Below are 16409 nucleotides of genomic sequence, written 5' to 3'. Positions count from 1 at the left end.
GCCAAGCACTGTGCTAAGTGCTAGGGATATAAAGAATGGCAAAAATAGTCCCTGTTCTCAGTGATCTTAAACTCAAATAGGAGTGATATACAGTTATCCCTTCCACACTGAGGAGGTTAGGAGAAAGGTGCCTCCTCATCTGGAAAATTTTGGGGGCTTCCCTTTGTACCAGAGAAGTCAGAATTTTTTCTTTTTCATCTCTGGGGTATTCACAGGATGTTACTGTAAAGTGTTGATATTATACAATGCTACACATACATTTTATGTATTTCTGAGTTTCTAAATTTTTTCTACTTTGTCTACTGGCCTTCGTTTGTCCTCTGAGGTTTCCACAAAACTCCCCCAAAATTCCCATTTAATTTCTTACACTGAACTGCAATACAAAGTCGTGATGTAGGAGGGTTAACTGTATAAATAGCCAGGTCTATAAAAGATATATAGACAATACAAAGAAAGTAATCTCAAGAGGGGAAGGTCCCAGGAGTGGAAGGTGAGATTTAACCCCTATTTGTCAAAGACAAGCCAAATATCCCTTGGAAGTCCACAGGAGTTTTGCACTTGAGATATGTGAAGCATAAATTAGTTGAATTACTGAATGCTGCTTATTACAAATGATTTCTTTGTTCTCATTTATTTTCTATTTTGTTGAACAGATTTTTTTAACAGTTGAAAAGTCTCCTGTCTCCTGAAATCTCTATAATGTCATAGGATCACTAAAGTTTGATTTACCAAAATTATAGTACAAAGTATTTTAAGATATCCACTGAGGATAAAAAAATGAAAAGACAGGTTCCTAGAACTCTCATCCCTTGGTGTAAATACAGTAGTAGTTAATTGGTCTCAAGAGACTGACTTTCTTGAACCTTCCCTTAATACAATCATTTCAAAGTGAACATTAATCTAAAGGAGTGAGGAAAAACAAAAAGATTACAAGGAAATGCTAAAATCTTAAGAAATAAAGATAACTCAGATTTATACCAAGCATGTATTTAAGTCCTATGGCTAGTTTACAGCTCAAAAAACTTAAAATGTGGTAGCTATCTTGTTTAATTACTTAATTTGGAACTTGATATAATGCCTTGTATTATTAGTCATTTCCTGAATATATATTTTATTTCTTTACTTCTTTAAGCTCCTTGAATATGGATAAAATTTAACCTTTTTTTTGGCAATGCTTCTATAGCTAAGGCTAAAATATTTGCTTAAGTGAATTAAGTTTGGAAAAAGTTTAATGGAGGAAATATTCCACAAAGCTAAAGGGACTGGAAAATTGAGCCTCTGAGGGAAGTGGGGGTAAAAAACCTAGACACAGGAAGTAAGTTCTATTTCATTGCAACTGGGATTTAAATAAAAAAAACAAAAAAAATTTCCTTACCCAAAAGCATATAAGTAACCTATTAAGAGTTTTATTTCTTATCTTGTCAATACTTAAGATATAATATTTTCTGTTAATTTTAACACACACAGTTTTATGGGGTCAAAATTCTCCTTAAACTCTGTAAACCTTTAAAGCATTAATTGAAGGTGAGTTTTACTGTTCCTCTAGACAAAAGGATGTGAACCAATTAATCCCTCTCCCTTTCTCCTTAACAGGGGTTCTTAAACTGAGGCAGGGTTCATGACTTTAAAAAAAGTTTAATGACTGTATTTTCCTATAGTTAGTATCTATTATAATTTTACGTTTTTGTGAAACATTATTCCCAGAAGAGATCCATAGACCATCAAACTGCCAAAGGGATGTATGACATAAAAAAAAGGTGAAGAAACCTCTGCTCCATAGCATCACAAAACAAACAGAATGCTATAGACTAAAACTGTTTCAAACTTACCTTTTTGGGGAGAGGTTCTTCGTTCGTCATTTTGTTTTCTATGAAAGAAAAAAAGGATATGTAAGAAAAATATACCATGTTAGCTGTCAGAACTAGATTTATAATCATTTTTCATTATTGTGTATTTTATCATTCTTAAACTTCGAGAGTCATCATCTCATTCATTCCACTTCAAATTCCCTTTGACAAAGATTATTTGCTTACGTTTCATGATCCCACTCACATTGGCACCTTCCTCCTTAACACTGTTTATTAACTTATCCATTCTCAACACTTCAGACTTCTAGCTATGGGAAAAGGATGATTTCCCAGTATATTCCTACAAGCCCCTTAGGAATAGTTCCATTAGGGTTGCTGAAAACCACAAGCAGCACAGGAGCTAGGAAACAGGTGTGTAATTATCTAGGTTTCTTACTAGTAGAAGAGAGATAATGGGGGTAGTAATAATCCAAACACCCTTTCCTGTCACATATTATACATTTTTTGGTTGGTACCAAAATACGTTTTTCCATATCTACATTACAAATTTCTTTTATGACATACATTAAGTAACTTTTAATGAATTATACAAACTGATAGCTCTCTCAAACACTATATCCCAATCACACATATTCAACCAATATACACTACAAAAGATAGTTTAACATATGGAATTATAAAGAAACTTTAATAGCTGCTCTAGGTAATTTATGAACTTGTATATATAGTCTTTTTTGCTTTCAGTTATCTCCAAGCATGGTAACATAAAGCCAATAAAGTAATGGAATTATGTTAACAGGCTCTACATTCTAAAACTGACTACACTGTTTTACATAGAAGTTAATAAACTTTGTATTATGAAGCCACAAGTCAAAAAGAACATTTTATTTTCATCAACTAGCTTGAGTTACATGAGACACAAAAAATCTGAACCTGTAGTTCTTAAATAAAAGCCATAAACGGGGAAATATAGGAGAACATATAACTTCATTGGCAGGCCAAGATTAACTTTTAAGGTCAGAAAAAGTGACCTTAGGTATATACCAAGAAGTGTCTCAGAAAGTATTATTACTTTTAAAATGCACCTGATTTTGTTTTGGAATTCCTAAACCTTAGATTTTTCAGGTAATGACTAACACCTACATTTAATGTTAGATTGGAACAAAGGAAATGACTAAAACAAAATAACATTTGCAAGGTATAATTCTTTTCCAATTATACAACCTTGAGAACATTCTCTTGAGAGCTGAATCCTTAATTTTTCTAGTTTTACTTTTCTTTTTATGTCACCAATTTCAGATCATTTGAAATGTGATTTTAAGAATTGGGAGCAGTTAACTAAGACTTCCAAAATGGATTTTTTTCCCCTCCTTATTTAACTAAAGAATCCTTGTGGTTCTTTCCAAAGAAAATGCATCTTTCACACTCTTGCCAGCAGGTTTCATTCCCTATTCACACATCACAGTACTGATATAAATATAATACCAGTGCTACTTTAGCCAGAAATTAGTTGAAAATTGTCTTTAAATCTGAAGACTTTGCCAGCTTGCTGACTCACTTAGACTTAAGATTTTAACATCTTCCAACAGGTTCACTGGTGGACAAAGTAATTTATAAATAGGTCATATGATTAAATTTCTGGCTTAACTCTTAGACATTGAGTATACCAAGCAAATTGTTCTATTTCAGTCATTTGCTACTTAAGTTGAGTTTCTGTATGTGTAGTATTCAAGATTGTGTTTCTATATCTATAGATCAGTATGCTTATCAATTTTTCTTTTGAAGTGTTTCTTGGCTATTAAAATTCTGAAAACTAAAGAGTCTTTTGCTAAGTAGAAGTCAATAACAAAGCCTACTTAGAACTGGGAAAAAGCAAATTTGATTTGAATATACAGAAACTACCATACAAATTATAGTGTTAAGAATAGGCCAAATTACATTATAAGTTGCCTGCCAAAATACTCTAAGAGAATTCATCAATAGAAGGCAAAGAAATAAAGCTGAAAAAAGACTCAAATGGGGGGAAAAATCTTATTAATACCATTAATAATTAGACTGGAAACTTATTACCACAAATTCATGACTGTCCTTTGCCCCATCACACGCCACTGTGCTTTTACACTTCTGTACATGATGTTTCTCCTCCTAGTAGAGGGCTGGATCTGGAGTCAGGAAGACTCATCTTCCCGAGTTCAAATCTGGCCTTAGACACTAGCTGTCTAACTCTCTTTGGGCAAGCCACTTAATCCTGTTTGCCTCAGTTTCTTCATCTGTCAAATGAGCTGGAGAAGGAAATGACAGGCCATTCCAGAATCTTTGCCAAGAAAACCCCAAATGGGATCACAAAGAGTTGGGCACAACTGAAATGAACAACAACAAATGCTTGTTGAATTTTGGTCAAGAAAACTATAAAAATTTAGTCCTACCCCTTTATTTTAACTACAATAGACCAAAAGGAAGTCATTTTTATGCTTCAAAATTACTTCATTTTTATTTGTGTTTTTAGGTTTCACAGGTAGAAGTACAAATATCACAGGCATTGAAAACAAAGTTTTCTTTTAGTTAATCATAACTTACATTATGATTTTAGTTAATCATAACTTAACAATTTGGGTCAAAATGAGACTTTTGCCAATAAGTGTACTGCATCGTGTGGAGGATAGACTGGAGTCAGGAAGATCCAGGTTTAAATCCTCTCTGATACTTATTGGCTATGCAATCTTCGGAGAGTCAGTTGTCTGCCTCAGTTTCTGTAAAATTAAGGAAGGGTTAAACCCAATATGATCCTATGTAAGCATGTAAGAAACACAACATTTGAAGAATATTTCCTCAAAATTATGATGAAAATTTTAATTAAATTCCCAGGCTAGTCTCTATTCCAACCATTATCTCATTGATGCTGAGTACTTAAAGATGTAAAATGTTTTTTCATAGGGTAAGTGTAACAATTCGAGGGCCCTTCCATCACATTCTTGATCTAGGTAGCTCCAGTTATCCAGTATTTCCAATATTTTTGCTATTTAAAAATGGCTATTTTAGCTGAATTTCCCCCTTTTCCTTTATATATCATTTAGCATGTTTCAGTACAGAAAGCTACATTTTTTATGTTGGATTTTAAACCTTTTCCCACAAAAAACTTATTTCGATTTATAAAGAAATATGGTAAGACTATAGTTTCTGCTATAGGGATCTGATAACTTTTCAGAAATATTCCCTATCATCTACTGATACATATATTACTAGTCAGACCTTTAAAATCAATACTACAACCCTCCTTTATATTTAAATGGTGAAAAGGCAAAAGTAGTCTTTCTTTGATTCAGCAATGCATCACAATAGTAAAATATGTTAGTCTAGCAAAAAGATTTGAATGTACACAACATCCACAAAATGCACAGCTATCCAAACTGGCTATTCAATCTAAGACCCAATTCACCATTGTGGGCATTCACATTGCATATACTTCAGAAAATGCTAATAATGGAAATAATTCGGTCCTTCAAGTAATTTCAGCACATAAATATCCTATAAACAATGGATAATCCAAGTGCCTTGAGACTCAACTCTGCTTCCCACCCCAGTCAATATATATACACTGCTGAATACTACACTCTAGCATTAAAGCGTGATGTCAATCCAAGCAGGAAAGTAATAAAAGTGATATTTACTCTTTTGGGCTTGAAAACTGATATAGGACTCCCTGTGAGAAAACCCCTTCTACCAATGCACATCAACAACTTTATGGCTTACAGGTGACCTGCCCAGTATTTATGTCAAAGGGACCTGAACTCAGGTCTTTTTAACTCCAAGGCTGACCCTCCATCCACTATACCATGCTCATGTGGTTTCCTCAATATTTACTTAACAATCTACAATTCTGCAGCATCACAGTTCTGCTAAAATAATGTTAATTATGAAGTGTTATAAGAGAAAATGAAACGAGCAAGGAGTTGTTACAATAAATCTTGGGCAGTTTTGATAGTGAATAAGGAAGTTGTAAGAGAAAAGACAAATCTCATTTTGACCCAATTTGGCACAATTTCAAGTAGGGGAAATAGTTTCTTTGATGGGTTAAAGCTGTCTGGACGAATGGAGAATGCAAACCACAAAGTTCTTCAATTTATTCAATTCATCGATAAATATTTACTGTGCTCAGAACTCTATGCTAGGTGCTGAGGGTGATTCATGAAACTTACAAACCTAATGAGGCAAAGGGGTCACTCTCTCCCAAACTGGATTAAATGTAATTTAATTGGGAAATGTTTAATAAAATAAATGAAAATATCATATAACATTGATTATTAATTGGTTAATTAATTTCTTCAAATTATTTGGTGATTTTATAAGTTAATATGCAATCAGCAGGGATTCATTTCTATTTGGATTGACACCACTGTAGTGGAGTATAACAAATAATGACTACTTTAGGCAAAGACAAAGAATACAGCAACAGTCCACCGCTTTCAGTCTGGTTGGTCCTTGGAATCAAAGTAATCACGGATAGCATAAAAAGATCATATCATAGATTACATAAATTATTACACATTATAGCTATTGATCAAGAAATCAGAAAACAAAGTTTATTTGAGTTTGACTTTTAAGGATAGGTTGGAATTAAATGGGCCAAGAGAATATTCCAACCACAGGAAAACAGCTTGAGCAAAGGCAACATCTGAGAGGTCTCTGTGTACTGGGAAAAAAGGGAATCTGGCTGGAGTGTAAATTGCTGGACAGGGACTAATATCAGATGAAGTGAAAAAGTGGCACAGCACCACATTATGGAGAGAAAACATCTGAATGCCAGGTAGAAGAGAGTAACTTTACTGAGTACTTCTGTGGATACTCAAGATTTTTGAGCAAGAGTGACACCAACAAATCTGTGTGTTAAAAGAGTATTTCTAGCAGTATAAAGAATGAGGAAGAGAGAAAAAGACCTTTATGAGATCAATTATGTCAAACAGTACATAGGGATCTTTGTGGACTGTATAATGCATTATTAGAAGTTTCTTGAGAGGAGGGATGTCTTATGCCTCTTGTATTCTGAGCACCTAGAATAATACCTGGGATGTAGCAGGTGTTTAATAAATGATTACTGATCGATTGATACTGCTTAGAAAATTATATATTAACACTACTTCTGTTGCATTTTAAGTTATTTTGTTAAATATTCCCCAATTGTATCATAATCTGGTTTAGGCCAGAGTACAAGTTGGGAATACTGAAGGCTTCATGTTTGACATCTGAGGTCCAGATGCTTGTACTAGCGTATTGCCAGGGAAAGGAGAGGAGGAGACAAATACTTGCTAGAGATATTGGACAGGTAGATGAAAGACAAGTAAAAGGAAGAAATGAAGATTATACCAAGATTTTTGACTGTGAGAAACTTTGTGAATGGTAGTACTGTTGATATAAATAGTTTAGCCTTAAGGATGAGAAAATTTTGGAGAAAACATGATGAGCTCAGTTTTGTATATGTTGAGTCTGAGGTCCTGGCAGGACATCCAGGTGATAGGAGATGCCCTATAGGCAGCTTGAGATCTAGGTCTAGAGACAGAAATCAGGATTGGTAATCATCTGACTAGAATTCACAGAAGTTATGGGAGGGAATGAGATTCCCAAAGTAAAGAGTACAGCATGAGAAAGGGTCAAGAATAATCTTAAAAGAACACTCAATTTAAGGGGACAAGAAGGAAGCAATGACAACATAAAGGAGTGTCAATAGAAAAGAGTATCATATCTTGGCTCAAAAAACTGAGTATCAAGAAAAGTGAATGGTCAATATCAAATAGTGCAAAGAGATGGGGGAGGGTAAAGCTATTGGATATAGTGATTAAGAAGTAACTTGTAACCTGAGAGAGCAGCTTTAAGAGAGTTGGCATGAAAGCCTAACCACAAGGGATTAAAGGTAGAGTAAGGTAGGTAAGGATGCAGAGACATTAGGTACAGATTATCCTTTCAAGAAGTTTAGGGAAGGTAGAAATGGCATAGTAGCTAGATAATACAGAATCAATGAATTAACAAATGTTTATTAAATATCTATGAACCAAGTATTGTACTAACTAGGTGCTGGGGAAAAGAAGAAGAGCAGTCATATCAAACTGGCATATAAGGACCCAATGAACAAAAAAGATGAAGCAGATAAAAAAAAATCGGTCAATTCTCCTAGTTGTTAGCCTTCTGACAATGCTTTAGGGTAGGTCTGCCTACCAGTTAAAAGGATTTTTGAATTATCAATAATTTAATCCTACCTACATTTCTTCTTAGTATGGATAATTAAGGGCTGGCTTGGCCTAACAAGAAAAACGGCTCCTTATCCTTGGAATAAGAAGAGAAGAAGGATCAGATTTACAACTCAAGGGACCTTTAGAGAAAGATGTACCGAGTTCTGATTTGACCAGTATGGAATCAAATATCCTTTATCCCAAAGTTTACCCCTATAAAAGGTCTTGGCCCTATATATTTCTGCTTCTCAATTTCCTTTTCTGGCTCCTCCATCCACATATCACTGCTACCCTCTCCTAACCCTCCATGTAGGTATACATCCACAAGGTGCTATCTTGGTCCTCTTCTGTTCTCTAGCTCTCTCTTGGTGGCTTCATGAACTGCCAGGAGTTTTGCTATCACCTCTAGGCAGAGGACTTTCCCAGGTCTACGTATCTAGTCCTATACCCATTGCCTACAGGACATTTTAAATTGGATGCCTAGTAAGCAGTTCAAATACATGTCAGAAAACAGAACTCAATGTCTTTTCCCCTAAAGAATTCTTACTGTGAATTTTCCTAAATCTGTGGAGTGCACTACTACCCTTTTAGTTTCAAAGGTTCACAACTTGAGCACTATCCTAGAGTCAAACTCTTCACTATTCCTCACCCCACAGAGCCAATCAATGAGCAAACCTTGCCATTTCTACCTCCACCATATTTCTTACAACTGTTCCCTTTCTCTACTCCCAGAGCCACCATCTTAGTTCCTCTTTACCTCTCACTTGGACAGCCATAGTGACCTCCTAATTGAGTTCCCTGCCTTGTCACTCCTACTCCAATATAACCTTCATGAAGCTCCCAGTGATTTAATAAAGTACAAGTCTAACCATGTCCCTTCCTTACTTTTAATAAACTCCAGTGGCTTCCTATTGCCTGTATGATCAGTATAAGCTCTTCTGGTTGGCATTTAAAAGCTTTTTACAAGTTAGCTCTTAACTGAACAGCCTCTACATAATATTCCTTCTCACACTTAGTTCAATTGGCTTTGCTATTTCTCATACACAGCATTCCCCTTTTGGGCCTTTGCACTGGCTGCTTCCCGTGCCTAAAATGTAATCTCTCCCAATACTGCCCTCCCAGACTTAAAGGTTCTTACATTTATTCAAGACTTAGCTTAAATGCCACTTTCTACATGAAGTCTCCCTGACTCTCCCCCTCCCCAAACTCCTAAAGCCCATCCTCCTCCCTAAATTACCTTATATACCTATGTTTCATCTGACAGTGAACTCCCCAAAGCAAGGTCTGTTTCATTTTTGTCTCTGTATTCGTATCACCCAGTATACTGCTTCACAGAGTAAGTGCTTAACAAAAGTTTGTTTACTGATTACCACTATAACATACCTGACAAGTGGCTGTTCAACTCAGTCGAGGCTGAGCAAGAAAGGAGGCAGAGAGACCCAAGGTAAAATGAATTAATAAAGGATGCATGACTGAGGCTGATTCTGTATCTACAGAACCTTGTAAAGTAATCCACTGTAATTTGTATTTTTCAAAATAAAATACTCATTAATAAAAGGTAATTAAAATATATTAGATGTATTTATATAACCACTAGAGTAAATTTCATACAAGTAGATAAGGGAAAATAAGTAACTAAGAACTTTTTTCAATTTTGAAAAATATTACTATTTTTAATAAATAAATAGTGTTGGAAGTACTTTAAAACAGAGCACTTAGGGTCAAGTGAGGGCCCTGCTTAGAGTACAAAGTTGAAGGGCGCAAAAAACCAAAATATGCACCTGTTTTCAAAACTATGACTTTAAAGACAAGCACAACTTATGTTCCTCCTTAGGGGACAAAATTAGATAGTTACAGTGTTGATTCACACTGAAAACTTACTTCAACATACACAAAAAGAGGATAAATTTAAATTAAAGTTTAATTAGAAAGTTATTCTTTAAACCCATTATCAGACAGATTGCATTTCAGAAAAATTGTTGAAAACAGTACCTATTTTCTCAAGGCTTTTTAAAAATAGACCACTCTAAAGTGAAATCTAAGAGGAAAGGAAATCTGAACAGTTAGCTTATTTTAAGGCCGTTTCAACTGGAGGAAGTTAAGTGACACAGTGGATAGAGCGTTGGGCATGAAGTTGGGAAGACCTCAGTTCAAATCTAGCCCAGACCCTGGGTAATTCACCTAAATCTTGTCTCAGTTTTCTCAAATTTAAAATGGGGATAATAAAAAGGTTGTTGTGAGATTCAAATGAGATATTTGTAAAGCCTTTAGCATAATGCCTGGGACATGGGAGATGTTTAACTGGAAATATTATTGCTTTAACACAGTACTATGGATTTTACTAAGCAAGAACCACAAAAATCCAGTTTGGTATACCAAAAAAAATAATAGGCAAAAAGAGGAAGTGGAAAGATGGAATGGAAAGAACACTGACCACTGCATTTAGAGTCAGAGAACCTGAAGCCTCATTCTGTTACTACTATGTCTAAGTGGTCTTAGACAAGTCACAATCCATATGGTTCTCTACTTCCTCATCTGTAAAATGAGGAAGTTGGGAATACATTGCCTCAAAGTCTCCTTTACCTCAATCTATGAATCTATAGACCTTTTCCCATTCAACTTGAAAATAAGTGGGTTATTTTTTTTTTTTTAAGACTAAGACTGATGCTAAGGAACCCTAGATAACATTGGCCAAATAACATTAATATAAAATTAACATATATTCAATTCAACAGCATTTAAGTACTGCACATGTGAAAGGCACTGTGGAATACAAAGACCAAAGTAAAAGTGGGCCCTTTGCATAAGAATTAATACAGTGTACTACATACAAGTGCTGGACTGGATGCCAGGAAAACCTGGGTTCTAAACCTACTTCTGACAGTTATAAACTGTGACCTTTACTAAATCATTTGATCCATTCCTCAGTTTCCATATGTGTAAAATGGGGTTACACTTGTGGTATCTTTATCTACTTTATAGAGCTTTTCCAAGGATCAAATTAGATAAATGTACACAAAGGTCTTGGCAAATTTTAAAAATGCTATGTAAACCTTATTGTTAATAAGGACCTTACTTTTAAATGGAAGGATACACGTCCACAAATACAATATAATTTGAGGAAGGAGAGAATAAAAACAATTAGGGGGTTATCCGGAAAAGTTTTCTGTTAACAGGTAACACTTGAGTTTCACCTAGAAAGAAGTTAAGGATTCTCAGAGAAGTAAGGAGGGAACACATTCCAGGAACATGGGACAGTTTGTGCAAAGACCGGGAGGCAGGAAATGGAATGCTAAATTCAGGGAACAGTGAAGGCCAGTTTGGCTGGAACACAGAGCCCATGAAAGGGAATCATGTGAATCTGGAAAGGTAAGCTAGAGCCAGACTTTGAAGGGTTTTAAATGCCAAGCTATGAAGAATGAATATTAGGCAAAAGGGATTCTTAAGCAGGGTAATGACATGCTCAAGTCTTTGCTTTAGGAAGACTATTTTGGTAGCTGTGTGAAACATGGATTGGAAAGGGAAGTGCCTGTTTGCAGGAAGTCTTACTAAGAGGCTACCAGCAATATCTAGTGGAAAAGTGATATAGGCCTGAACTAGGATGATCTTTTAATCCTAAGGCAAATGTGTGGTAACACATTTTCCCAACATAAGTGTGTTAACAAATGGTTGCATTTAAAGATGCTGTGAGCAGGCATGGCTCAAATATTAGAGACTGAAGTGACAATCCTAAGAATTTCAATCCAAGAGCTACAGCTCACCTATACCACTGTGAATCTATGATAACTAGCTGAGACTAGGCGGCACAGTGGCCACAGCACTGGAGTTGAGCAGACCTGAATTCAAAGCTCAGACACCAGATGTGACCTGTCTATCTCAGTTTTTTCAACTTTAAAATCGGGATAATAATAGCATCTGCTTCACAAGGTTGTTGTGAAAATTAGATAATATTTGCGAAGTGCAAAGTGCTCAAGCGTAGGTGCTTTAAAAAAATTTGTCCTGACTTCCCCAGTTTCCCTATCAGTAAATTGAGGGAACAATGCTCATTCAGTTACCTCCTTCATACCAATAAAACATGGAAATATGAAAGTATTCCATAAATGTACACTTACTCTAAAATAAGTAATATGCTCTCACAAATTTTTAAATTTTAACCTTGATGTTACAGCAACATCCGAAGGCCTGGGTTCTGAATTGAAGTTACTAATTCACTTTTTTAATATGGGCCTCAGTTTTCCAAATAAAGTTTGATTAACCTTTCCCATCTCTTCCAATTATAAAAAAAACTTAGCAACTTCAACTGTGAACTAGACTCTACATTGAAGGTATTCTGGAATAGTGGCAAAAATACTTAACTTGGGAGTCAGAAAACACAGATTATAGTTCTGGTTCCACTATTATCACAGTTATGTAACCCTCAGTAAAAATCAGTAAGTAGCCAAAACATCTTATAAGCTTCAGTTTCTTCATCTGGAGAAAATGGGGATAGTTATCTGCTCTGCATAGGGATCAATGGGTTGAATGTAAAACTAAACTGACGAAAATACTCTGCAAAAAGTACATGACACTAGTTTCATCACCCTCTCCTCAAAGTATTACATATAACATTCAATAAATATGTTGAAAAAAATGAAAGAACAGATCTCTCTCACTACTTGAAATGGGACCAGAGTAAACCATTCTCTCAAGAGCTAAAAGAAAAATTAGAGAACTAGCTTGATATTCTTTCAAGAAACTAAAGCCCCAGAGAAATTAAGTGGCTTGCTCAATGACAAGTAGCCAAGCCCAGGCTAAAACTGAAGTCTTTTAAAACCAAATTCAAACACTGTTTCCTAGAGCAGTCACTTAAAGGCATAGTAACAGAAAACACAATCAAAAGAACATTTTTTTCTAAAAACTTCATATGTTGCCAATAAAAACTTCAGGACTCAGAAAATGCTTAATTTGTCACTAAGAAAAAAAACTGAGTGGCTGGAAGTTTATGACAGGAGGAAAAGAGATTAAAGGGGGTGGGGTTCATATGATTTTCATTTATCCCCTATAGTAGCTAGATAATTTAAACACTTCTTTTATTCAGTTTAAGAGCAAGATGTAATACCCAGGACTCCCAACAACTCCGAACTACAATGCATTATTTAAAATATTTGCTATTCGGGGAGAAAACCCATATTAACCCCTTGCAACTAATACTACCCCAAAGTTTAACAGATTTTTATAAGACCAAGTACTAAAGAGTGTCAAAAAATTCAAGACCCTGTTACACCCACTTTTTTCTCCCCCCAAACTATTTATACCAAACGGGCCTCACCTAAAAAACGAGCGGGCAGAGGAGGAGGCGTGGGATTCCGAACAAGTTTCTGGATGTAAACACGCCAACACTTCTTTAAAGCTACTTTGTTTCCTGTTCCCGCGGATTAAAGCTCATTCTAGCTCTAGGTTTGCGAAAACTGGGGCGGGCGGGGGAGGAGTCCATTATCGCTCCCCAAAAACTCATTTTTTTGTTAGGATAAATTTAAATTTAGGATTCCTAAGGAAATAAACAAACCCAAACCTTTGCTTTTTTTGGCGTAGTTCCTTTTTAAGCCCAGTCGACCCAGAATTCGGCCGAACGTGGCGGGAGCTCCGGGCCCCGCGCCCGCACCCCGGCTCGCTGTCCCTTCTCCCGCTTCCCACCGCAGACACCGAGCAGGGTAAAATGGCCTAGGGCGGGAGCATCCGCGTCCCCGCATCAAAGGAGGCGAAGCAGTTAACGGAGTCGGCGGCCCCGCAGGCCCCGGCTCCTCCACCGCCGCGGGGAGCGGCCTGCGGACCGGGCGAGGCCGGGGTAGGGCGAGGGGGGCGTCGGGAGGGACGGGGTCACTTCGGGGCCCGAGGCGGGCGAGGTCTGTTCCGGCGGCGGCCCCGCGTCCCGCACTTACCTCTTCACGCCGAGGCAGCCCCTGCCGCCGCCGGCTTGTCACATAGACCGGCCCGGGCGCCGACCCCCTCACGTACAGACAGACGGTCGGAGCGGCGGGCGGCCGGGCTCGGGCGACCCCACCACCCCAAGCCGCCTGGGTGCCCTCGGCCCCAGCGACGGCTCCTCCTCCTCCTCCCGCCGCAGAGAATGACTCTCCCCTTTATTTGCGGGTCTCGCTGCTACAAAATGGCGCTGGAAGAGGAAATGAGGCTCCGTCACCCCCCCCACCCCCTTCCCTTCCCCGTCTTCCCGCTCCTCCCGTCGGACGGCTCCGCCCCCAGCCCACGCAGCCCCGCCCCAGCTCCGAGCCGAGCCCGCCCCTTCCCTCCTCCCGTCTCGTCTGGTCGGGGCCTGGCTCACTCACCTGGAGGACGAGGCTTCCGATAGGTCGCCTTTGCGTCCAGCCGGAGTCCGCGGCGGGTACCCGCGGGTGGGCCCCCCGCCCCCGCCACGCCGCTCCCGGCCTGGGGGCAGGGGAAGGAGACGGCGAGCGGCAGCAGCAGCCTCAGCAGGGGCTAGCTCGGGCGGCGGCGGTGGAGGCGGCTTTGCTCCCGCCCCCCCCCGCCCCGCAGAGCCCAAGCTGAGGCGCCTGGAGAGGCCGGCCAGCCGACCTAGTGACGGGTGGGGAGGGGGGGTGGCAGACGTGTGGGGATGGGGTCACGGAGGGAGGCGGGCGGAGTGGGAGGGAGGGGAGAAGGTTGGAGTTCAGCCGCGGAGCATCCTGGGAAAGGCGATGGGGGGCGGGGTGGGTTTCGCCTACTCCCGCGGGCGGAAGGAACGTTCCCGGGGTCCCCTGCTGCTGCTGGTGCTGGAGGGCGCCCGCCGGCGGAGGGATCCTCGGGGGTTGGCTGCCTTCTCGGAAGCCGGCGGGGTTTGCTCGCGCGCCGGCGTTCTGCTGGCTGGTCCTTGGTGTGGCCGGTGTCGTGGCCCGTGACGTTGTGAGGAGCTGCTCCTCGGGCTGCCCGGCAGCCTGAAGACCGCGCCTCCCGGGGGAAGGCGGACCGGCCTTTGTTCTTGTGCGGGCTTGGCTGCAGCTCCTACCGCCGGGAAAGAAACGCCAACGAGGGGCTGCGCTTGACGGCTGGTGCGGAGCCCCGGGCTTTGGGGCGTGATTGTATTCTCATTCCACATTCACTGGAATAAAGTTCATTACGAAGGAGCCAACCAAGTTGGACTCAGCGAAATCGCAATTGTTTTTTGTTGTTGTGCCTTTTTCTTTCCACGATAGAACCGTAAAAGAGCTTTAAATAAGACTGCACGTTAGAGTTTTCTGTACTATGGGCTGGTCAAATCATTGCCGTAGTAGGTGTCCGCCCGAAAACTCAGCTGACCTTAAAGAAGCTAGTCTTTAAGTATTCATTAGGATACAATTAAAGGTAAGACGTGCTTTGTCGAAGGAGACGGACGAAGTTCCTCTTGATAGCACAAAGGAATGATAAGATGAGTTAGACGTGGCTGAAAAGTAGTGATCCTAGGGAAAAACATTTCTTTAGCGTTCATATACGATTTTCCTCAACTTAGTTAATACGAAAATGAAATTGCTTTTCTAACAATCCTGGGAAAGTCTTTAGGGTACTATCTTTAGCAATGTCGAGCGCATGGAATCATGGAGTTTTAAAGCTGTGAAGGGGCCTTCAATATTACGTAGCCTTTTGTAGCCTGGCTTCCAACCTATCTTTCCAGCCTTCCTCACCCACCTTGTGCTCAGTGATCGAACTAAAGTGGCCCTCTCTCTTCCTCAGCGTCTCTGCTTTTGTCCTGGTTCTCCCTCACGAATGGAATGCACACCCTTCCCAGCTCCGCTTTACGGAATTCCTTTCTGCCAGATGCAGTTCAAACACATGAAGCACTTCCTGATCCCCCAACTGCTAGTGCCTTCTCAAACGATCTTGTACTTATTTGTATCCTCCTTATATTTATTCCATATATATTTGTTGTCTTCTCATTAGAACGCAAATCCCTTTTGAGCAGAGTTGGTTTTATTGTGTTTGTATCCCCAAGGGTACTCTGCCGGGAGTATATGCTGTGTTCAGGAAGTACGGGCACCCCTGGCGTGAGGGCTAGCAGAGTTCTTTTCAGGCTGCTCATCCACCTTTGGTGTCCACTTGTCACCCAACTCTCACCTGTGGCTCCAAGAAGATGTAGCAAGTACAGCTGCCATACCCCGGTTTAAAAAAAAAAAAAAGGTCTTGCCAGACAGGCTGAAGCAGGTTGAGAGTTAACTGAGAGCGTTAGTGAGTTAGGGGGAGGTCTACCCTAAGCATGTGAAGACTGTTGGTGAAATGAGCTGATGAGAACACTATAATCAGAAGGCTGTGAAGGTGCTGTGTAGTGTTTGGAGCTTGGTCAGAGGATGCCAAGGTCATCCACTGCATCTAGGCCAGTCATCCTGACTTTGATTTTGTCACTGGACTTTGATGA

General features: G+C 39.5%; 1 protein-coding gene across 4 annotated transcripts in view; it reads right to left on the bottom strand.

The window, feature by feature from the left end:
• The window catches only part of WTAP (WT1 associated protein), a 34885-nt gene extending 20403 nt beyond the window's left edge, over positions 1-14482 (bottom strand). For 2 of the 4 annotated variants that reach the window (XR_011974685.1, XM_072643837.1), the window contains exons 1-2: positions 14353-14482; positions 1830-1867 (exon numbers count right to left, since the gene is read on the bottom strand). Coding sequence is in view for 3 of the 4 variants with exons in the window: in XM_072643837.1 (XP_072499938.1) it covers positions 1830-1859 (30 nt within the window). In the remaining variant the exon portion in view is untranslated. Of the gene's footprint in view, positions 1-1829; positions 1868-13337; positions 13557-13947; positions 14181-14352 lie in introns of those variants that run through there. The other 2 variants (XM_072643836.1, XM_072643838.1) reach the window with 2 other exon arrangements.
• Positions 14483-16409: the final 1927 nt, after the last annotated feature.

This window comes from Notamacropus eugenii, chromosome 2, assembly GCF_028372415.1.
Source record: "Notamacropus eugenii isolate mMacEug1 chromosome 2, mMacEug1.pri_v2, whole genome shotgun sequence".
In the NCBI taxonomy this organism is placed as follows: Eukaryota; Metazoa; Chordata; class Mammalia; order Diprotodontia; family Macropodidae; genus Notamacropus; species Notamacropus eugenii.
The sequence above is the reverse complement of the archived record's forward strand: the minus strand, read 5'-3'. Positions and strand labels throughout refer to the sequence as shown.